Source organism: Ziziphus jujuba, chromosome 5 (genome assembly GCF_031755915.1).
Source record: "Ziziphus jujuba cultivar Dongzao chromosome 5, ASM3175591v1".
In the NCBI taxonomy this organism is placed as follows: domain Eukaryota; kingdom Viridiplantae; phylum Streptophyta; class Magnoliopsida; order Rosales; family Rhamnaceae; genus Ziziphus; species Ziziphus jujuba.
Genome location: NC_083383.1, coordinates 3,703,036 through 3,725,066, shown reverse-complemented (window position 1 = coordinate 3,725,066; position 22,031 = coordinate 3,703,036). Strand labels below are relative to the sequence as shown.

The 22,031-nt window shown below is 35.3% G+C and overlaps 5 protein-coding genes and 1 non-coding gene across 10 annotated transcripts; 3 read left to right on the top strand and 3 right to left on the bottom strand.

Moving 5' to 3' along the window:
- The first annotated feature begins 1,947 nt into the window (after positions 1-1,947).
- Positions 1,948-3,271, top strand: LOC107433718 (uncharacterized). Its single transcript, XM_016045056.4, has one exon. It carries the CDS (start codon positions 2,203-2,205, stop codon positions 2,968-2,970), a length of 768 nt encoding a protein of 255 aa, XP_015900542.1. The 5' UTR covers positions 1,948-2,202; the 3' UTR covers positions 2,971-3,271.
- A 776-nt stretch (positions 3,272-4,047) lies between these two features.
- LOC107433717 (uncharacterized) lies at positions 4,048-6,809 on the bottom strand. The gene is made up of 5 exons (XM_016045055.4): positions 6,149-6,809; positions 5,918-6,059; positions 5,221-5,380; positions 4,448-4,642; positions 4,048-4,284 (listed from the first exon to the last, which is right to left on the bottom strand). Exons 1-5 carry the CDS (start codon positions 6,723-6,725, stop codon positions 4,279-4,281), a joined length of 1,080 nt encoding a protein of 359 aa, XP_015900541.3. The 5' UTR covers positions 6,726-6,809; the 3' UTR covers positions 4,048-4,278.
- A 110-nt stretch (positions 6,810-6,919) lies between these two features.
- On the top strand, positions 6,920-9,136 carry LOC107433719 (uncharacterized). Of its 2 annotated transcripts, none has more exons than XR_003053416.3 (4): positions 6,920-7,098; positions 8,159-8,264; positions 8,509-8,582; positions 8,968-9,136. XR_003053416.3 is itself a non-coding variant. In XM_025067152.3 (4 exons), the coding sequence occupies exons 1-3, from the start codon at positions 6,986-6,988 to the stop codon at positions 8,521-8,523; spliced, it is 234 nt and encodes a 77-aa protein (XP_024922920.3). In that variant the 5' UTR covers positions 6,920-6,985; the 3' UTR covers positions 8,524-8,558; positions 8,968-9,136. The 2 variants fall into 2 exon arrangements, 1 of the variants encoding a protein (XP_024922920.3); XM_025067152.3 differs by having other exon boundaries at positions 8,509-8,558.
- Positions 9,137-9,400: 264 nt separating this feature from the next.
- LOC107433740 (protein NPGR1) lies at positions 9,401-14,462 on the bottom strand. Of its 2 annotated transcripts, none has more exons than XM_016045080.4 (6): positions 14,297-14,462; positions 13,495-13,784; positions 13,090-13,348; positions 11,642-12,855; positions 11,104-11,251; positions 9,401-10,971 (listed from the first exon to the last, which is right to left on the bottom strand). In XM_016045080.4, the coding sequence occupies exons 2-6, from the start codon at positions 13,684-13,686 to the stop codon at positions 10,637-10,639; spliced, it is 2,148 nt and encodes a 715-aa protein (XP_015900566.3). In that variant the 5' UTR covers positions 13,687-13,784; positions 14,297-14,462; the 3' UTR covers positions 9,401-10,636. The 2 variants fall into 2 exon arrangements, with proteins under 2 accessions (XP_015900566.3, XP_015900567.3); XM_016045081.4 differs by having other exon boundaries at positions 13,495-13,778.
- Positions 9,404-9,599, bottom strand: LOC112489125 (U2 spliceosomal RNA). The gene has a single exon (XR_003053424.1). It is a non-coding gene; the product is annotated as a U2 spliceosomal RNA (small nuclear RNA).
- Positions 14,463-17,842: 3,380 nt separating the features above from the next.
- LOC107433687 (WD repeat-containing protein ATCSA-1) lies at positions 17,843-21,687 on the top strand. 3 transcript variants are annotated; one of them, XR_003053423.3, is made up of 9 exons: positions 17,843-18,165; positions 18,296-18,556; positions 18,656-18,815; positions 19,261-19,439; positions 19,701-19,944; positions 20,633-20,787; positions 20,902-20,972; positions 21,273-21,344; positions 21,443-21,687. XR_003053423.3 is itself a non-coding variant. In XM_016045004.4 (9 exons), exons 1-9 carry the CDS (start codon positions 18,016-18,018, stop codon positions 21,479-21,481), a joined length of 1,296 nt encoding a protein of 431 aa, XP_015900490.1. In that variant the 5' UTR covers positions 17,843-18,015; the 3' UTR covers positions 21,482-21,687. The 3 variants fall into 3 exon arrangements, 2 of the variants coding, with proteins under 2 accessions (XP_015900490.1, XP_015900489.1); XM_016045004.4 differs by having other exon boundaries at positions 19,315-19,439; positions 20,883-20,972; XM_016045003.4 differs by having other exon boundaries at positions 20,883-20,972.
- The last annotated feature ends 344 nt before the right edge of the window (positions 21,688-22,031 follow it).

Sequence of the window (22,031 nt, the reverse complement as noted above, 5' to 3'; positions counted from 1 at the left end):
GCAATATAATAATGGATCGATCTCTGAGCTAAGCCAAGAGGTCACTTGGGACGAATCCCTTTTGGAAACGATATACACAAGAAAATACATATTAAAAAATTGGAATACTGATCTTTTACTTTTATTTAAAATGATGATCTTTTACTTTTATTTAAAATGATTTAATTTTAATCAATGTTTTTTTTCCAATTGGAATGATTAAGAGATGCGTCATTTTTTTATTTTATTTATTTATTTTATTTTTTTTTGTAGTCAAATCGCCGTCGTGGGCCGCATTGCCCTTGAATTTGATATTAAAACGCAATGCGTGTACTGTGCGGTGCAGTTTAGCAAATTTGGAAAATAAATAAAACGGCACGACTTATTCATTTCTTTGTTTTCTTTGTATTTCCTGTTTCCATTGACATGACCTTCTCGCTTCCATCGTTGTATAATTTTTTTAGTATATGGTATTTCGGAAGATTTTTCGGCCGGCAAATCTTTAGATAAACAAAAGAAAAGTCCATTTACCCAAAATAAATAATAAATAAAAAGACAGAAGAAAAGTCCAACTTGTTTGTAATCATGGATTCATTTATTAATTGATTATTTCTGACGTTAATTAGTAAAATAAACATGTTAATTTTATTAAGCTGATTCTCTTCGTTGTAATCTTTCCAGTAATTTGTCTCCAAATATCTAACTTTATCTTAAAATTAATAAATTATTTATTATTAGTTTTAAGATTAAATAGTACTGAAATTTTCAAATAATAACCGTCTGAAAAATCATTAAAATTTTCTTATCAGTCTTTAAAATTTCGAGGGTTGAAATAAAAAATATATTTGGAATTTATGTAAATTCTACATTAGTTCACTTTATTCTCTTAAAATTTTAAGTTTTCATTAAATTCATAAATTTCAAATATATTTTTTAAAATAATTTAAAAATTAAATGATAAAAATATATATATATATATATATATATGATAGAAGACTAACGGCTTAATATATATCTTCAATATTAAAAGGATTATATATATCTACACGCACACACACACATATATTTTCCATCTAGGCTTGGGAAAAAAAAGGAAGTGAAATAGACAAAAACCCACTGAAAGGCTAGGGAATGGGTGTCCATTTAACAACCACATTCGGTCCTACACTTATCCTTTATTATTATTATTATTATTATTTTCCCAAAACATCCCCTCTGTATCCATAGATGTCACTGACTCATTATTATGATTAAAAGAAAAAGAAGGAAGCAAACAAATGAGGTTATTATCATCCAGAAAACAAGATCAGATGGCGATGGCGTAGTGAATGAATGAGAGCTTACTCCGCCTTGAGGTGGATATTTGTAATCAATTTTCTACGCTTTGCCGAACAAATTCCTTGGACCTTTTTATTCTCACCTGCTGCCAACTAATTTCTGCGTCTTTCAACTACCGTACCATTGTCTTTGGTGCTCATTCTAGATGAAAAGATTAAATGATTGAATTTCACTTCATATATATATATATATATATATCATTATTTTTTTTTTATGATGCACATATGATAAAATTTATATATTTAATATCAGAATAAATTATGATATATTATAAAAAAAATTAGACTATTTTACATAAATAACATCGTATAACATATTATCTCAAATCTTTATCAGGCAATATTAAAAAGTGCAAATTATAATGCATTCCAGAGAAAATATATATATATATATATGTCAATGATTTCAATTAGAAAATAGTTCTAGAGCATAAGAAAGATAACTATTAAAAAGTTGACTTTTTCAATCCCACTTCTCCAAGTATTAGGACTTTCTTTCTAGAGGACATTACCAAAAAAATAAAAATAAATGAACTTTCTTTCTAGAGGGTACATTTTCATTTTATTTATTTTATTTTTTCTACGTGTACAGTTTGGACAGAATAAAAATTTGTGGGACAGTGTTTTCTTCTAGGCAAGAGGTCAACCATGAATATACAAATGTAAAATCCATGTGGGAAGCTTTCATAGGATTTTGTTTTTCAAACCCTTTTGTTTGACTATTTATGCTTCATTTGGATCTAGTCTTCCAAGCAGACCGTTCGAATTGGAATTTACATGTATATGGGGCTATGTATCTCTTTCTCTAATAGTTTCATCCCAAATCAAACAAAACACTTCCTCTAAACCAGAAAACTTTCTCTCTCTGTCTCTCTCTGTCTTTCAGATGCTGATTCCTTTCATCTGCGGCACACTTCACCACGAAGAAGAAGACGACCATACCATGAGTTCTAGTGCTTGTTCAACACCAAAGAAATCAAGAAAAAATGGGTTGTTTTCCAAAAACAAAGACAACCCCTATTCCTCTCGCGGCCTTGATAAATTCTCTGCACTTTTAGCCGATCTTGAAGAGAAAAGGCAGAAGATTTATGCAGAAAGTGGCGCTCAAGATATTTCCTTAGTTCGCTTTGTATACAAGAATTCCAACGATTGTGTTCCGATTGTAATCAAGTTGAAGGACAAAAAGGATGAGAAAACCATGACTGAAGAACAACATGCAACAGAACAAGTACTTCCTGATGACAAATTTCCTATTGAGACTTCCATGGCTGTGAAAGAAGAGAATCAATCAAAATTGGAATCGGATAAGTACACGAAAAATAAGAGGAGCTTCTCATGGAACAACACCAAGTTCGCTGGGTGGAAGTGGAACCGACCATCTTTTTACTTGCCTGTGTTTGTGATATTGATTTTGTTGTTCTTGGCCTTGTTTGGGCGATCGATTGCAATTCTATGTACCTCTATTGGGTGGTACATGGTTCCCACATTGAAGGAGAGCTCCGATAGGAGAAGGTCAATGAAGAAGAAAGAATATGTAAGAAAATTGAGCCAACCCAAGATGAAAACTGACGGATTATCTTCTCCTAAGACAAATCGCAGCGAAGGTGTGAAAGACAAGTCTCCAAGACAACATGGACATCGGAAAAGTTGGTGAATATCGACTTGATGGATCTCCGAATTCCCTTCTTTAGTTTGTTCTTTTCTTTTCTTTTTTCTTTTTTTTTCTGTGTTAAAGATTTTGATGCAGTACTAAAATATGTACATTATAATTTTTCCTTTTTCCCTTTTTTAGACATGTAGGATTGGTTTTGAAAATTCAATCTCTCCTCGACATGTTTAATGTGTAGATGAGCAACCTGCGAATAGACTACAAATTGTAACCCATTTTCTTGTTGTTTTGTAAAGAGATCATGTGAATGAAATTTGTTCCAACGATCTCCATGTTCATGACGCTACCTTGGTTTATTGCTTAAGCATATTATATTTATGAGGAATCCACTCCAAGATACGCGTGCTTTCTGTAGCCCGGGTCTGATTTTGAAAGTTCTCTTTCAAATTTTTTGTTAAAAGAATATAATTTACGAAATGCTATCTGGATTTTATATCATGTGGGTAAAATACCCAAGGTTGGACCCATTTCTCGTGAATTTTCAGCAAAACTGACCCGTTCTTTTTCAGGGTCAAGTTTTCAGGATGATGTAATTCCGCGGCAACGCTACCAGCCAAGCTGAATAATGTCGTCGAAAAATTACCAAATAATATTCGGCGTCGAGAAATCCTATGGGTTTTTGTATTACGGGTATCTTAATTTTAGCACGAGATCACTGTGACTTTAGCATGTGTCGAATCTCAAAGCCAGCAAATTCCCAACTTTGATAGACACTGATTAGGAGTCCTTGACTGGAAAAGTGTATGGAAGAAAATTACCCAAATGACTTAATTCGAATGGATAAACGTGTTCCACGTGATTAGGCAGGTCCCACTGATTTCTTTCTCCACCACAGTGATAAGCAAGGAGGACAGGGAGCGTTTTATTTTTTAGGTGAATAAAAAAGATGCCTGTAGTATCATTAGACATCAGGCCAATGGCTCTTCGGGCCAATGGCCTTGCACCAAGCGGCCAATACGGCGGCATGGCCCAATCTCTTTTCTTACATGATATGCATATGATATAATTACATAAACCGAGACATGGAATTTGAGAGCAGAAGTTGGCCTGCCATATCATGTCTGTTTGAACCTTTCATAGGGAGTACATTAACTGTGCTTTATGTTAGTTGAAGCATGGAACTACAATATTGGACAACATACTGAACAACTTTAAAGATTAATGGTATATATAGAATTAAAAACAGAAGGGAACTAATTGTACAAAAGTCAGGCTAACAAATCCGTATGAACTGTTCTTCAGACTCCCAGCTCTCTCACAAAAGAAATTTTCCAAAATGTTACATTATACTCCCTATTCCTGAACATACAATAAAAGAAATAGAATTAGTATAAACATTTGAGAATCTTACTCCAAAATTAGAAAACATGAAAATGGCAATCTAACTGAGATTTAGTCAATAGAACAGTAATCGTTTGAGGAACAGGGGAATAGTTCAGTTTGGCATGATACAAATTCTAACCTTGAACCTCTTTCTAGGGATGTCCTCGGGACTGAACCGAGATATGTGTTGTTGGCGTCTAGGAGCTTCACTTTTGTAGGGTGCAGCTGCTATTTCCTGGACCCCAATTTTCACCTGTGTTAAATTTCTCGAGTTCCGGAAAAAGCCATCCCTGTCCCAAGTAACCTCATAATCAGCTCTCAATCTAGATCCTTGCTGTTCAATTGCACACCATGTTCAGTCATCAAACAAGAACAAAGGTCAGTCAATTAATAACAACAACAACAACAATAATAATAATAAAATTTCATAAAGTTATCTCTCTCTCCTCACAGCTCTTGACTGGCTATATATCATTTAACATAAAGTAGGCAAATGAAGGGATTTAAAATAGAGACCCATAGCAAATCATCACCTCATCGCCGGTTCCCATCAGAATAACTCAAGGAAAAGGTGCATTTGTTTCAATGTTATCACATCCAATTGTTGTCATAAAAAATAACTATGCAAAAGCCTAGTAAATTTGGAGAATATGACAGATCCAAGTTGACAAATGTCCATAAAAGAGAAGAAGGACTAAATGCATGGTAAGGATAAACAGTAAAATGTGAATATAAGGAGGCAATATATTAGGGATGGTGAATCAAAGGGCTATATGATACGCCATTATTGTCAGCATACTACACTATTAAATATCAGAAAATGCTCTCACTAGCAACAAATTATGCAAAGCTAATGATTCAAACCCAGTTATTCCACCAAGAATAGTACTTTGGAAAAACTGAACTTTTTACCTTCTGTAGTGAGCGACAACATAACACTTTCAGAGTATTATAGAAGTCCCTGTACTTCTCAAACTGAACGACAATTTTACAGTGGAGGCCTGAGATTATGTTTGCAGCATCCTCATCCGCATCCTTACCTAAATCATCGTCCTCAGCAACATTAAGATTCCTATAGAGTTTGAGTTAAAGGGAAACAACAATTTTTCACAATTAGCTAATGCCATATTAGTAGAGCTGCTAAAACATGATTTGATGCAAATATAAAACAAAAATATCATAAAGTTCTGAGATGATACATAAGGCCTATTTTAAAAATTTAAAGTCATATTCACAATCCTAAGACGAAAAAGGATAGCAACTTCTTGAACTTGCCAACCTGTGTCTTTTTTTTTTTTTCCTTCTTTTTTTTTTTTTTTTTTTTTGGTTTCTCAAAGTTCAAAAGTCAAGGTCAGCAAGAGCCAAAATCAAACAATGTTCAGATTTTTTATTTGGCCAGCAATGTTAATAGACCACCTAAAAGATGTAGTTGGGGTGGCAATCTGAAACTCCATACTGATCTCAAAGTCTCAGCATTTGGTTCATACGTTATAAGAAAAAGTGATTTAAAACATCAGAAAAGAGAGAAAACATAAGAAAGCGCAAATACAAGCTAGGATTGAGCAGTTTAAGTGATATCTAAAGACAGAAGAAAAATGCATTGACATGCCTTATCCTTCCAAACGTTGAAAATATAGTGTGGGTAACCAGCAAGGAAGGCTTCGACGAAACCCGCGGCTCAGCAAACCACCTTGATGGAACTCCTCTCAGCACTATGGTATCAGGCTCTTGCCTCCCACTCCTTGAATAGCCTGCCCACAGAAGAACGCAAACTAATTTTCAACCAAATTCAATCTGTTAAGCTCAATATATTCATTATAAACCGTTCACAATCACCAACCCCGATTGCCGAACGCAAAAAACTCCTCCCAAGATTTCTTCATGCTTTCGAAGTCATCGGACGCCGGAATCGCAACACTTAGCTTGAACTTCATTCCCTCAATATTCAGCTCGATCCCGTCCATCTTTTCAACGATGTATCTTCTCCAATCCAAGAACTTCTCTAAAACCTTCACGTCTTGTTCCTTTTCATCTTCATTCTTCTTGCTTTTCTCATTAAGAAATCCCAGGTCTCGAACGAAAAGGGTACCGAGAGCTAAAGGGTCGTCACGCTTCCGCTTCTTGAGGTCCTTGATTCGTTTGATATGGAGATCTTCCTCGGGTACAGTAACCGGGACGGAGAGCGAGTTCTTGAGGAAGTGTATGAGCGTGCGCTTCACCTTCCACTCGTCAATGGGTTTGGTAACGGAGGGGCTTGCCGGGTATAATGTGAGCTCGAGCCTCACGCGCGGCACGAGTGAGAGCCCATTCTCTATCTCTAAGGATTCTGTTGGAGGGAGCGTTTCCAACGGTCGGATGCTCATCTCTCTCCCTCCCTCTTCTCTCTGCAAAATTAGGGCTTTGCCACTGCTTCCCATTGAACCAGCAATGACATGGTGGGACGTGGGTTTCCTAACGGAAGGTATATCACAACGACGACGTACTGTTAATGAAGCCGGATGGAATACGACGTGTCACCTTGCAATTGTTCATATTAGACAGCGTGTACGTGGTATTACGGTATTGCCCATCTTCCGTAAGGAAGTCAATTACAACGCGGAAGTCAAAACAGAAAAAAAAAAAAAAAAAAAAAAAAAAAAAGGAAAAACCGAAGCTGATTGTAGGTAGACAGAGGGAGATGGGGCAATGCTGTGGTAGTTTGGACGGAGCTAAAAAAGAACAGAAAAAAGAAGAAGAGAGATTAGCCTCCGCAGAAGTTCGTGCTAAAGCTGCCGAAGCAGCCCAGAAACGGTAATTTCCCGTTTTCATAGATTATTTTCCTCAAATTAACCACCTTCCTTGCTTTCGGGTTTTTCGAAGATCGTATGGTTTTTCAGTGATAATTCGGAACCCAGAAAAAAAAAAAAAAAAGATTCGAATTTTCTGGCAACACCGACGTTTGTTATGAGCTTGGATAATATCGTTGAATTGAGGATTTTTTTTTTTTTTTCTGGTTTTTGGAGATAAGAATTAGAAAATAGCATCTAATTATGCCCGGGTCATTGAGGAACGGTAACCATTTGAGAATAGATTGGTCTTGAAGAAATTAAGATTTTTACTTTCCTTTTGTGCTTTTGGATACCGTTTGGATTTTCCAGTTCTGGGAGTGGCTTATCTTTACCATTGTTTACGTATTAGGACCTGTAAAATGTATAAACATCCTTATTAAAGCTTATGATTGGAAGCTGCTTTTGTATCGTGCCTTTTAGAGATGACATGGGACTCTTGCTCAGTGACAGATTATGTAAAAAGCCATTTTATCAACTATATCTTCCTGTTTTACATAGCTATAATATCATTAATTGCTTGCTTCTGCCCTTGCTTGGTCCACGAACTTGGGTTCATATAATTACATATTTGAAATATCTGTAATAAAAGACCATAATATTTATCATTTTCATGACATCGCTCAAAGATTATTACTTGTAGCTGTAAAAATTGGAGGCCAAAGTTTTCAAGCATATTTTGGTGTTGTACATTCATTGTTCAAAATCCTACTATTATTGTTTAGCAAAGAAAAAATTCTGCTATTATTTCTGTCTGTGCTTGATTCTGATTACCTCTGTAAAGATTGTCTCATTCTGCAATTCATTTATGCTTAGTATTGAAACTTTGCATGCTGAGGGACACACGTGTATTATGTCACAACCTACACAAGGGGAGTGCATACAAAGTACAATAGCATGTACCTACTGGCTTGCACTTTGATAGGCGGGGGGGCACTTATTCAGGATTTAAGTACAGAAGAGCCAATCAGTTAGCCAAATTATTGTTTCTTCATTATGTTACGACTTTGCACTGTCATCTGTAGGCAAGAGCAGTATGAAAAGTCTGCTGCAGGAAGAGCTGCACGGGCACAACTAGTGGGGGCAGCAAAGCAATCTGCCAATCCAAACAAAGGCAAACCGGTTTTACAGGTTTTAGTATTTAAAGTGCCTTTTGATATGCTTCTGTTAAAAGATCATCATGACATAAAGATTTAACGGCTATTTTTAGTACTTGTAATTCTAAATATGGCCTAATACTATCCAACGGATGATACACCACCCTTGCAATGTTGGATATACATCTTTTCTGTAAGTTTGATGAAAAGCAGATACTTGTCAAGGTTTTTCTTAAAAAAAATTTTTTTGACTATTTTGGTTGGTGCTGTGAATGCAGTGGCAGATGGGCTGAAGCAATGCAATGTGGCTATCTAGCAACTCTTCAATGTGAGTTGTGAATGTTATAATTATGTAAGCTTTCTCTTCGTCTTTCTTACTGAGTTATGAAGATTTGGCTCGCATAAATCCATCAGGCATGGATGCCTTTAGTCGAGACATTTTAAAACTAATGGATTTGGATAACAGAAGCATAATGTGGTTAACGAAACCTTATGTACCTTCCTCGGTGAGCCAATACTGTAAAACATTCTATATCTTTTTATTCTCCAAGCAGTTTTGTGTCCTGAGATTCCTTTCAGCCTAAGACTAGCATGTTGGAGCCAACAGTTTCATATGATATGCACCAATGCGATGCGATGCAAAGCAAAAATTTTTAATTAACTACTTGAATCTTTTTGGCTATATTTCTGGGGTTCTGTTCATTTCGCTGATCATTTATTTATTTTCTATCGTGCAGTGTATAGGAATTTCCTCTGCTTGCTGGTTTCGCTTGTACGGAAAGAAGTCCAGATTTCTAATGCAAAACATCTTTCCAGTAATAAAACTGTACTCCGGTCTTTTTTAATATTGTACTCTGGTCTTTTTAATTAATAAATAAAACTGTAAATGATTTGTCTTGCAAATTACATTTGAGAGTGTAAGTTCTTGTAATTTTTCAGCTTTCGTTTATCTAATTCTGCAATTATTCAGTCTTTATCGACGTGTATCTACCAAACCTAATGATAAGAAAGATTTACCCTAGTTGAATATTTAAAAATTCAACAAATATAATAATTTAACCATTTACAAATTCTAAAAATTGGAATACCAAAAATTTTGATTTGGATTAATATAATAATTTAACCATTTACAAATTCTAAAAATTGGAATACCAAAAATTTTCACTTGGATTGGTAGGGTACGCCAGGCCTATGCTTTAGTGCAAGGCATAGGCGACGTGCGAAGGCTCCAGTAGCAAGCTACTGTAGTGAACCCTCCCCTATAAAAAATTAATTTAATATCGTGTGGACCATTGGCCCACGTATCAGATATTAAACTGATAAGAACAGATACTACACTTGATCTTAGCCAAAAGGCCGAGAAAGGTATGACTTGCTCAGTCTCTAGATTACTCTTTTATACGACTTTGGCCTTGGCGAGTCTGGCTCATCATCCGATGTGGGACTAAATGTGACTACCTAACACAATCAGAAACAATGCTTATAGGACTGTGACAGGTCAACAGTATTTGTGACGTAGCCATTCCGTCGAGACATTGAATCAAAATACGTTTCTCGAAGCTTTTATTGAACGAGAGAGACGGCTAGCCTACAGTCCGACCCATGGTCATAACGATAAAAGACGCCATAACTGAGCGAAAGGATTTAAAGGGATACTTTTCAATATTCCTCTTTGGTGGAGCGTAATTTGCTAGGAAAATTGAAGCACAAAATGTATTAATTCCATGAACAGCAATGGTTCAGACATCAACCAAAAGAATTGTGGTTTACAGGGGAAGCACGGGTCAGCTTCTCACAATTATCATGGTGATGAGTGAACTTAAATCCCATTTGTCAGAAATTATGAAATAGCAGCTTTCCTCCGTGGATTTTATGAAAATTAAGGTTTGAATAAGCCATGTTATTTTTAAGGCAAAATATTCTCTTAAGATAAAAATAAATAAATAAATAAAGAGGCTGAAACATGTATTGAAACCCAAATATTCTCTGAGATGAAATGCCATTCGCAATGAATTGCTAGTAAAATTGGAAGAGAATGATTGATTGTACATGTCTACAAGGTTGGCACAAACTTTTCTTTCTAGTCCGAATGTAAATTTAAACAAAACGAACTAAAAGCAACAGGAATATCAAGAGCTGCTATACATTTCAATTGAAGGAATTGAAAGCCAGGCCAGGCTGAGGGGAATCCGAGTCCAATTTAACTTTAAGAAGCTGAAGTAAAAACTGGGGAGAAGTAGCCGGTGCTGCTGTACATTTGAATCAAAGGTATCAAATATCAGGCAACAGAGAGCGGAACAAGCATAACTACTCCGTCTTCAAGGAAACACGACCTGATGGATTCACTGGCGTCTGGAGACTGGATGCTAAGACGGCATATGAATCTGTTATTACGAAATTGTATGCTTAAGATTGTTTGGAGAGACACTGTTTTGCAATGTTCTGCACTGGAGCAGACAGCTCGAGCTCATGTGCAGCTTGAAAAAAGTCTGCTGCTTGTTTCAAAAAGCCTTCCCTTTTTGAAAGCAATCCAAGATTTAACCATGCTTCATGATTTGTTGGTTCTAATCGCAAGGCATTCATTAAAAAGCTTCTTGCAATTGGAAGTGATTGGTTCCCCAGTTTCATCAGTACTTTTGCAGTTGAAACAATACTTGGGACATAGTCTGCTTCTATTGACAACGAGACTGAGAATGATACGAGGGCTTCCTTGTACAATGATTGAGCTTCAAAAACCGTACCTGCAAATATGATGGGCATTGCTTATCATTGTGAATATGAAGCTGTGTTTGCAGACATTTGCTTTGCATAACCCACTAACAGAAAAATAATTTAACTACAGTTGAGAGGACCAGAACAGAAAGTCTTCCTACCTGTTGCATGCCAAGTACCAGGAGAATAAAATTCAATCAACTTGGCTTTCTCCACACATATTTCCGCATCAGGACATAAACCAAGTCTTGTATAAATGGTAGTCAAATCCTGCCAGGCTTCTATTTCCAAGTTTTTTTCTGTTAATGTCTGGCAGAAGAAAGAGAAAAATTTGTAAGGAGTAGGGGGTTTAATCATCAATATATGAAATGTGGAAATGAATCAACCTAGATTTTCCTCTAATAGCATCGATTGAAAAGTTATAAGACTGGCTTTTGCATCCAAATTCAGCGAGGACTGAGCTTGGAGCTTGGAGCAACTTTAAACAAAGTACTCGTATTGTTCCTAGCATTTAAATCAAAGTCAAGAAGAACAGAAGTGAAAGCTTAATTACTCCAGTCTCTAGATTTTCCATTCAACCTAAAAACAGTTGATGCGATTAAAATGAAGAAAGATCAGGAAATTATGGTGATTCACTTAAATAAACTATTTCATTATCACGTGTCTTTACAGATGCAGTACAAAATATGGAATACAAACCTCAGAATCAAAGTTCTTTGCTTGGAGCTCCTTTTGTGCTTGAATCAGAGCCAGCAAGAGTCTATAGGTTTCTATAGCTTGTTTGGGCTGTTCCTTAGCAACTTCAAGCACTGCTTTCAATCTGAGAAGTTCTAACTGATCCATTCTCGTAGCTTCATCTAAAGCAAAATCAACTATGGTTTCAGCATCCTTAAACCGGTTCTGCGCAGAAACCACAAGGGCTAGTAACTTCCACCCACGTCCAGAGCTGCCAACCATCATATCAGAGTACGTCATTGCATAATCAAAAGCTGCATCCAGATTTCTTTGTACTGCATTTTCCAGGCCAAGGCTAAACATGGCTTCAGGATCCTCGTTCACATTAAGAGCAGCATGGTTTAGAGAATTCAAAGATTCTCTCTGAAAAAGAATCCTTTCAGAATCAGATATAGAAGCTCTAGCTGCATTGCCGTAGCAAACACCAAGAAATTTATTGGCTTGACCCCCAAAATGTTCACAATCATTAGCAACCACATCAATTGCTTTACGAGCAAATTTTATTCCTTGATTAGCACGAATTGGATCTTGGGAACACAGCTTTGCTCCGAAAAGGAAAGAAGCAAAGTGGGGTTTATTGTTTGCTTCAGAACTACCTGTGACCTTTTCTAAAAGGTTCAATGCTGCTTCATTCAGGCCTGCCGCACTATAGCAAAGGGCAAGAATGTACCATCTCTCAGCCCGGTTATATATTCCAGGAAGAATCTGCTCCACATGATCTGCTAATAATTCACAATGACCAGTAATAGAAAGTGCATAAGTCAGATGATCCATGATTTCTGGATCCCACTTTATTTCCTGCTTTGTGACCTTTCCCATGAGTAATAATAACAAAAGGATTGCTTCTTCTGTACTATTTCTTGGGGTTGTTGGACCCCATACTTGAAACTCAGGAGGAAGGCTTACTTCAACTCCACCATAAAGTAACATTGCAGCTAAGTTTTTCTGCAGGTTAGCCAACCTCTCGGGCTCCAGATTCCATGGCTTCACTAGAGCTCGGCGATATGCCGTAATAGCATCATCAAGAGACTCCGCTTTAGTCCACAGATTAGGAAGCAATTCTAATGCTTTGTGAAACATCTCCTGCAATTTGCAGTCCTCACCAACGCCCTCAGGCATTCCACTGGGTAGTGCTGATTCCACCGTATCAAGAATTATTTTGCACTCCTTTGCAGCCTCTGGTGAATGAGAAAAATATCAGGACCATATGATATATAATTCACTCATAATATAAGCAGCACATCTGCACAATGAAAGTCCATTACTTGGAGCTGCTGAGATGCTCCTTTCCATTGACACATTAATTAGCAAATTACTGGTATAATCCGGTTATCAGACACAGTCATGCATACATTTTGAAACAATCATGCTCACAGAGATGAAAAAAGCCATCACGTGAAAAACTAGCATACCTATATATCTTCCAAGTTCTTCCAGCGATTTTGCCTTGAGTAATATTGCTTCGATAAGCAAGCTAACAGAATGCATTGACATTATACCGTGTGTCACAATATCACCTTTAGAACGCGATTTCCGCTGCCTTGTTCTCTCAACAATAGCCCTGGACATCCTTGGGGTTAAACTTCTTATGTCAATGCCTTGAAAGACTTGAAGGGCAGCAGCGAAATTCCCTCTTTGGTATTCAAGCCTCCCCAACAATGCTCTAGCTTCCTGAAACTCATTCAAACAGAAGAAAAGCTATAATTAAGTTAATCAAAGAAAATGATAATTCAACAAGCTTATTTCGTTAACGAAATTCATAAAGGCAAAGAATTGAAAAATAATAATAATAATAAATAAATAAAATCAAATCCCACCTCATAATTCAAGGATAGAGCTTCTTTTAGGGTGGATTCAGCTTCATCCACTTGAATGTCTTCAAATTTTGAATCCCACTCTCCAGTCCTTGACGAAAGGCCACTAGCTGAGAAGTCCCTGGTGGCGAGAGACTCCGGTGACTGTGGCGGTTCTTCAAATTTGAATTGCTCTCCTGAACAAGCACACAACATCTTCTCCCAGAAATGAACTTTTTTACTTGGGATTTTTCTCGATTAAATGGTTGACAAGATTAATTGTCCGAGATTGCTTTCAAGTGGGTCAGCTGAAACTGAGTTGAAAGTATCCCGTTATAAACTCAGTCCATTTGAGACTATAATTGCAAGGACGTAACAATTACAAGCTATAGATGACTTGCAGTGATGGCAAACATAATTATGATAACAAAGTCTGCTATGGAAGAAAAACTTAAAAATAAAATAAAATAAAAAATACCCAATAGGCTTTAAAACTTCTTTTTACTAATTCATTTGCAAAATAAGGTGTTTAAACTTTGTTATGAAACAATGGCTAGAACACAAAGCAACAAGCGAGATCGACAAAGCAGCTTAAGCAAATCCGAACAAGAACCACCATATAAAACAAAAAATAAATGTAAATGAAATAAAATGCTATATTCATGAAAAAAAGCCCTTTAAAAACTGAGAAAGAGAAGGACAGGAATTCAGAGACAGATGGAAGGGCTAAGAAAGAGGCACAAGAAGAAGACAATGAGGTTGAAAAATGTGGAAACAAGTAGATGAAAAGGGCGAGACAAACAAGAGCACAGAGCTTTGAACTTACCCCAGAAAGAGAACCACAATACAAAACTCGATTTGTAGTCATCTTCCAAGCCATGAAAGCTACCTCTCTGTTGAAGAAGTCTCTCTCTCTCTCTCTCTCTCTCCGTATGGGTTTCAAAATTTGGAATCTTTTTTTAGTTTTAAAAAAAAAAAAAATTTGAAAATTGCCAAGTAAGTATGTGATGTTGGGAAAAATGTGTATATATATATATATATATATATTGGTAGAGTGGATTTTAAATATCTTATTTTGATATTCGACTTTTGTTTGTTTTCCCACTTTTTCTTTTTCCATTTTTCAAACTTTATTAATTATTAGTACAGAAGGCTTGCCTAAGTGGGTATGGGCCTCTAGGATGGCAAATGTTGTTGCAGGGTCTCTGTTGCTCATAGATTATCTGTTTCTTTCTTTCTTTCTTTTTTTCTCTGTTTTTTTTTTTTTTTTGGGGTTTAAATTTTGTTGTTTATTACATATCAATTCAGGGCAGTCGTTGATTTTGAGCACCCATTGGGCTTTGATTGGAAGAACAAAATATTTAAAGAAAGTGGTCCACGTGTTTTTTCCTCTTTCTTTATCCAAAAAAATATATATTAATAAATAAATCACAAGTTTTAACAAGTAATTTTAATTTATGCACTAGAATATGAAAATAATTATTATTATAATTGAAGTAGATTCAAATAAAGTGCATTTTATTAAGTGAGATTTACCTGTTATAAGATATTAGATTCCATAAAATTATAAGGGATCTTAAAAAATAGAATATACCTTATTAAAACCCAAGTGAAACTAATTATTTTTTTTTAAAAAAAAATGAAACTGATTATTATTAATTATGCATTAATAATATATATATCACATCTATATACATAAAGAAAAAGGTTAAGAAAATAAAAAAATAATATAATAAAATGTAAAAAAATAAATAAATTAACAATAATTTGGTCCCTTTTTTTTTTGTTGTTTTTTTTTTTGGTGAATAATAATTTGGTACCTTGGGTAGACAACAAAGGTGCCAGCATAGCTATTATAAAAAAGTTGAAAGCATGACGAAATATTTTTGAATTTGAAATATAGCTGCCCCTCCAATTCAAGTTAGATTTTGACTTATGCGGTACCACGTGGTGAGCTTTGCTGATTTGGCAATCTGGTGGGTTGGCCATGGAATAATTCACAAGTTAACCCACCATTACATCACTATCATATAATGCTTTTTGACTTATTCACTCCACATAATAGAGGATGAACAAGTAATTAACGACATCGTATTCTATAATTTAGTAAAAATATACAAGTTTGACAACAGTGATTTCATATTTGCTTTCAAGTTATTATTGCATATTGTTGAAGGGGTATCGCTATTCTATATATTATTACATTGCATTAATTGGATGTTGGGAGTCATTAATATTGAATTTATCCATTTTTCTAAGGAACAACATAACGATGAAAGGTCACCATCGCCTCCAGATAAATATGGTAGATTCCAATATCAGTGCTTATAAAATAAATCTATCTAGAAAACAAAAATAAAAAAAAATCAATCTTTATGCAGGCAATAAGTAAAACTAGTAATCTCAATTACAAGCATATTAGTTTTATCCCCACCATCACTAATCAATCTTTCTACACGTGTAAAAGAAATGATCTTACTGCATAAAAATCAAAATATGTCGAAATAATTTGACATGCTTTTCAAATTTATACTCATAAAATTAATTAACTTGGTTAGTTTTAGAAACTACCACCTTTACCCAAACACCAACTTTTATGCCAATATTTAACGTCAAACTATCCAATGAATACGGGCTTTAATCAATGATATATTGAAGATGAAAAATTATTCCACTAATGAAAGCCATCAATTAGAAAACTAGTTTCTGGTGAGATATTTAGGGCATGTGAGGCTCACTATCTCGTCGATTGGATGACTTTCCGATCGACTTCAACAATAATTAGTAAAGCAGCCACATTAATAATTAAACCCAAAACGTTGAGTAAAATTATGCAGTGGAAACATACACCATCTTTTTTGACTTAGTTATACAGACATTTTGGCGTTAATTCTCTTAAAATACACAATCATATATATATATATATATATATAATTTTTTTTTTTTTTTTTGGGGTCTCAGATATGCGCGCCGCTTATTTACCCAAAAAAGAAAAAAAGATATGCGCGCCGCTCATGAACAATTGAAGAATTCACGGAACCCACCAAAAAAAAAAAAAGCACGCCGCTAATCAACAATTGAAGAATTCCAAAGAGAACCCAGCGAGATTGGAGGATTTATCACCATCCCACAATTATCGCATGCATTGTATGTCCTTGATCTGTTTTATTAGGCATATTTTCTTCAAAGATTAGGACCCACGCGTTCTTAATTGGATTCATTTAACCTTAAAAGGAAATATCGTTCTCTCTGATTCACATACCAATAAATAAAATTCAAATAATAAGTTGGAAATTTCAAGGCCTCTGAAGAAAGTTAACTTTGTTAATTAATTATCGATTTGTCAAAAATTTAAGCACTAACGACGGAGCTCACATCATGGGCATGCACGCATGTGAATTTGTGATGGAGGGGCAGGCTGCTCTTTTTTTTTCTTTTTTTTTTTTTTTTTTGGCATAAAATAAGTGAGTCATTTTCTTATTCTTCTATTATTATTATTATTATTATTATTATTATTTTGTTATTATTATAAGTCACGTGATGGGAGGTTGTTTGTGAGTGGTGCAGTGCTATAACCAGTTTTTGATGGAGAATCCGAGAGAACCAGGACGAGGGAGCAGTGATGGTTTCTGTCGTGGCTTGTAACTTTCTGCAAAATGGTTCTCTGACACGTTTAGATGAGAGAGTTTTCTTCCTTTACAGCTTTCTGGGAGCCCCTACTCGATCCCACCACACCACCTCCTTGTGTTTCTTTTTTCTCTCAATTATTAATTAATTTCTTCATTATTAACTTATTCAATCATTGTTTACTAAATGAACCTGATTCTGAGCTCCATATTATAAATATATAAATTATTAATTTACTATATAATTTGAATTTGGCAGCATCATACTTCATCATTTATATGTTAAAGAAAAGGCAGGTATATTTGTTGGATAGGTTTTTTTTAATCTTCTGGGTCCTCATATGTATAGGCAAGGTGCGAACATGTGTTTTTTCTCATGACCCAAAAAGAAAAAAAAAAAAAAGAAAAAGAAAAAAAGGAGTTGACTTCGTTCGACCAAAAGATTATTTAATTTCCCCTCATGCCCCACCTTTTTAATGGGGGAAAAAAATAATTCTTCAAGAAAAAGGAAAAAAATTGAATGGGTGCTAAATAGTTATTACAGGTGGCCGTTCTTATTGGACTCAAAGGAATTGAAGGAGCGTAATCCTTTGTGGCACTTCTTATCCGGCCCAAACAAACCCATTTATAATTTTGATGGGCTTAAAGAATGGGTCAGCTGGTTGACCCATTACAAATTTAATGGGGCGGGTCATGGTTGAGATAGGAGCCGATGATAAGCGAAGTGGAAATGAATGATAATATATCTCGGCGATCGCGTTGCAAGGGCCAGAAGTGTGTTTCGCTGAATTAGAATTTAGAAAAACGGAGGGAGTCGGTGACTGAGTAAGAAAGAGACAGGAATAGAGAGGGAGAGAGAGAGAGGGAGAGGGTGAGTGTTTGCGCGTGCGTGTGTTTGAAGGTCGAAGATGCTCCGCAAATGTGGAGGGAGATCGGAGACAGAGAAACGGGCAAAATTCGCCCAAATTTGTTCGCGAATCGTATTAAGTGGAATCGAACCGAGAGGCTCCAATTGTCCAATCACAAAGACATTGTTTCACCTCACAAAGGCTCCATAAATTCACTTCAGGTATAATTCACCTTTCTTCTATTTTTTTGTTTTTTTGTTTTTCCAGCCAAAACATGTATATATATATATATATAGAAGTAGAATCGCGTTGTAGAATTAGAAGGACAACCTGTTATGATGGTGAAATCAGGTTGATTTGACAGAGGGTAGGTATTTGTTATCGGGAGCGTCGGATGCATCGGCAGCAATTTTTGATATTCAGCGTGCAACGGAGTACGAAGGAGGTGGTGTAATTGCGAAGCACAAGTGCATTTTCTCAGTTGACAAACAGCATGAGGGTGGTCATAGATATTCCATATCTTCCGCCATTTGGTATCCTATTGACACGGGACTATTTATCACCGGTTCATATGACCATCACATTAACGTTTGGGATACAAATACCACGCAGGTAATGCCTGCCTGCTTTTTATTATCATTGTTGTTGTTAATCAATCATCAATTTTGAATAAAATTGGATTTTATTTCTTTTTTTTTGAAAATTTTGCAGGTAGTGGTGAACTTCAAAATGCCAGGAAAGGTTTATAGGACTGCCATGTCGTCTTTAGCAACATCTCACATGCTAATTGCAGCTGGAACTGAAGATGTTCAAGTTCGCCTGTGTGATATTGCTTCTGGGGCATTTGCTCACACACTCTCTGGTCACCGTGGTATGCTTAAGATGTCAATTTCTTTTATTATCGTTTTTCAAGTTTTCTGTTGACTCTGTTCCATCGTCGTTGAGTTTTCATTTGAGAACTAGAGCTCATACTTCATATGCTTTTTATTGAAATTGAAATGGGAATGCAACATATAGGATTGTCTTACATTTGTAATTGTTTTGATTTATTTGTGGCAGATTTCATGGTTTTGGACAAGTTCTGTGCCTGCCAACATAATGATGGCACTAGTTCAAAGCTTAGTGCTCTGTCTCTTTTAACTAGGATCTACTCTTGTTAGGAATTCTTTTTCTTTTTCGGTTTCTGCACGTGAACATGTATCAAGAATTTTTAGTTGAATCTTGGTTTATCTTTTGTTTGGTTCCGTTTGGTAGCTAGTGCAAAAGTACTTGCATTTATGGCGACATATATGAACTTTATCATTTTGTGATGGCAGATGGTGTAATGACTGTAGAATGGTCTACTTCAAGTGAGTGGGTTTTGGTTACAGGGGGATGTGATGGTGCAATAAGATTTTGGGACATCAGACGTGCTGGATGTTTTCTTGTTTTAGATCAGTCCCTATCTCAGCTTGGGAGGCGCCCACCTATCCTGGAACGGTCTGCCACTACTAAGGTTCTGTTTTCTTCGGACCAGTTTCTCTTTACTTAATTTTGTGGATTTTTACTTCATAGGATCATATCTTTCTACTTTCTTCAGAGTTACCTTTCATCCTCCTCGCTTTACATTCATACTAATTTTCTGAAATGGAATTGTACTTAGTATTAAACTGTGACATTTGGTTAAATTTTAAGAGCTTTGTTCTGATTAATGATGCCAACTTATTGTACTGAAATTTCTTTTTCCTTTAACTGACAAAGTTTCTGTTCCACCAAGGTTTCTACAACAAAGTCCTTGTTAACAAGCCCAAGTTCATTGACAAAAGCACGAGCATCACAAAAGAAGCTTGCTAATGGAAGTGGTATGAAACAGTCATCTATTTGTAAATTTCCAGCAAAGGGACCTATGAGGCAGAGATTACATCCAGGGATGTTGTCTAGTCAGGATCGCGCCACTGCCCATTATGGTGCAGTCACTGGGTTAAAAGTTACTGAAGACGGCATGTATCTTCTGAGTGCAGGTTGAGATATGTTTATGTAGGGTTAGAATGTATACATTATCCAATTTGTTTTGCATGAATTCCATTTTTTCTTGGTAGTTCTACATTTTTTATACAACATTTGAGTAAAACAGAAGATCCATTTAGCTGTAATTTTCCAACCAATTTCAGAGCAATACGATGGAATTCAGGGTTTACACTTGTTAATTTGTATGTATATATATATATATATATACACACAATAATAGTTACTACTTCATTGTCAAAGGAAAAAAAGACTCTTATTATGCATGTAAGACTTCATTATTATTAGGTGTAAGAGCATCTAAAGTTGCAGCTATCTTGAGAATTGTGGCAGATTAATGAAGATACTTAACTAATGATGAAATATTTATAGAAGTAGAACATTTAACTTTTTCAATAATGTCATATAGTAGTTTTGGGTCTGACCACTCATATTAGTTGTTATTAGATGTCGAGTTTGTTGCTGTGCCATGTAAATTGCTGTGATCGATTTTTTTTTTTCATATCTATGCTGCCTGTTTTGTTATCGGACAGACATGTGATGGTTTCTCATCCTTGTCTAATTCTATATTTGTTTTTTTCTTAACAACTAAGCATCATATGTTCTTTGTCTGTATTTTGTTATTTATGCTGGATTAACAACAGTAAGGTGACAATAGAGACTCTCTATGCTAATTGATTATAGGTTCTGATTCAAGATTGAGGCTGTGGGATGTTGCATCTGGTTGCAATACTCTGGTGAACTTTGAAACTGTGCGCCTGCAGAGCAGCAAGCCAATACAGTTAGCTACAACTCAGAGTTCAGACCTCATTTTTGTTCCATGCATGACCACTGTGAAGGTGATATATTGGTGTTTTAGCCTTTTGAACCCTACAAGGGTTTGAAAATCAATATAGTTTTCTGCAAATTTATGTTTTACTTATTGATTTTCCAGGCATTTGATGTGTGGTCAGGTAAGACATCCCTGACATTTCGTGGCCACTATGAATGTGTGAACTGCTGCTGGTTTAATTTCCAGGATCAGGTACAGCTGTTGTTCTATTAGTTTTTCTATGTGCTTTATAAGGGAGAATATATAGTGAATATAACATTCAGTTTAAGTTTAGTTTTATTGATTTCTTTAATTCATAATAAAGTCCCATTTGGATTATCAATCAATTAATGGACCTTGCAATCCATTGGTATTTATTAAACATAAAAAATAAAATAAAAAATAAAAAAATAAAAAAAAAAAGAAGAAGAAGAAGAAGAAGAAGAAAGAGATAGAACTTGTATAATGTCTTGACAATATTCTTCTCTGTACATTATTCATGAATTGTTGCAGGAATTATACACTGGTGGGAATGATAGACAAATTCTCGTTTGGTCACCATCGCAATTGATTTTTGATGAAGTGGTACGTTATAACTTAATTAACTCATGTTATTCCTGTATAGGCGATCAAACATGGCTAACTAGCTAATATATAATCATGTACCTTGGATGCACATGCAGGATGGACCTGCACATGATCAGGACAATTGGAGCGACTGATACTGTTGAAGTTCAACTCGAAGTTTATTGGAGCAAATAACATGAGCATTGAACTAAGCGTCTCAACTGCAAGAATGCCCTTGCTTTTGGAGGTTAAAAATTTTAGATTGTTGCTTTAGATTATCTGTCAGAAAATTAAGCTAGTTGTACTGCAAAATCTTATAGATTTGCAATAATCATAATTTTCCTTCCGGTTTGTTATTACATTTACTAGACCACCCTATATATTCTTTGAATTCGAATGGATGGATGTAACGAGGTATATTAAAAAATAAATAAATAAATAAAATAAAAATAAAAATGAATCTGCAGAGGAAGATCTCTGAATTCAAAGAAAATATTCATTCAAACTTTAAATTCACTTTTTTACTTTGAAAACCTTTGAAGAAGATATTTATGAGACATTAAATACAAGTATAATATGATTATGCATGTGTTGAAGTCAATCTCATCAGATTCGAGAAAAGATTATTCTACACAAAAATAAAGCTAAAATTTAGCCCCATGTTTAATGTATGTACTTAAAATTATGCCATATTGGCAATGTGCA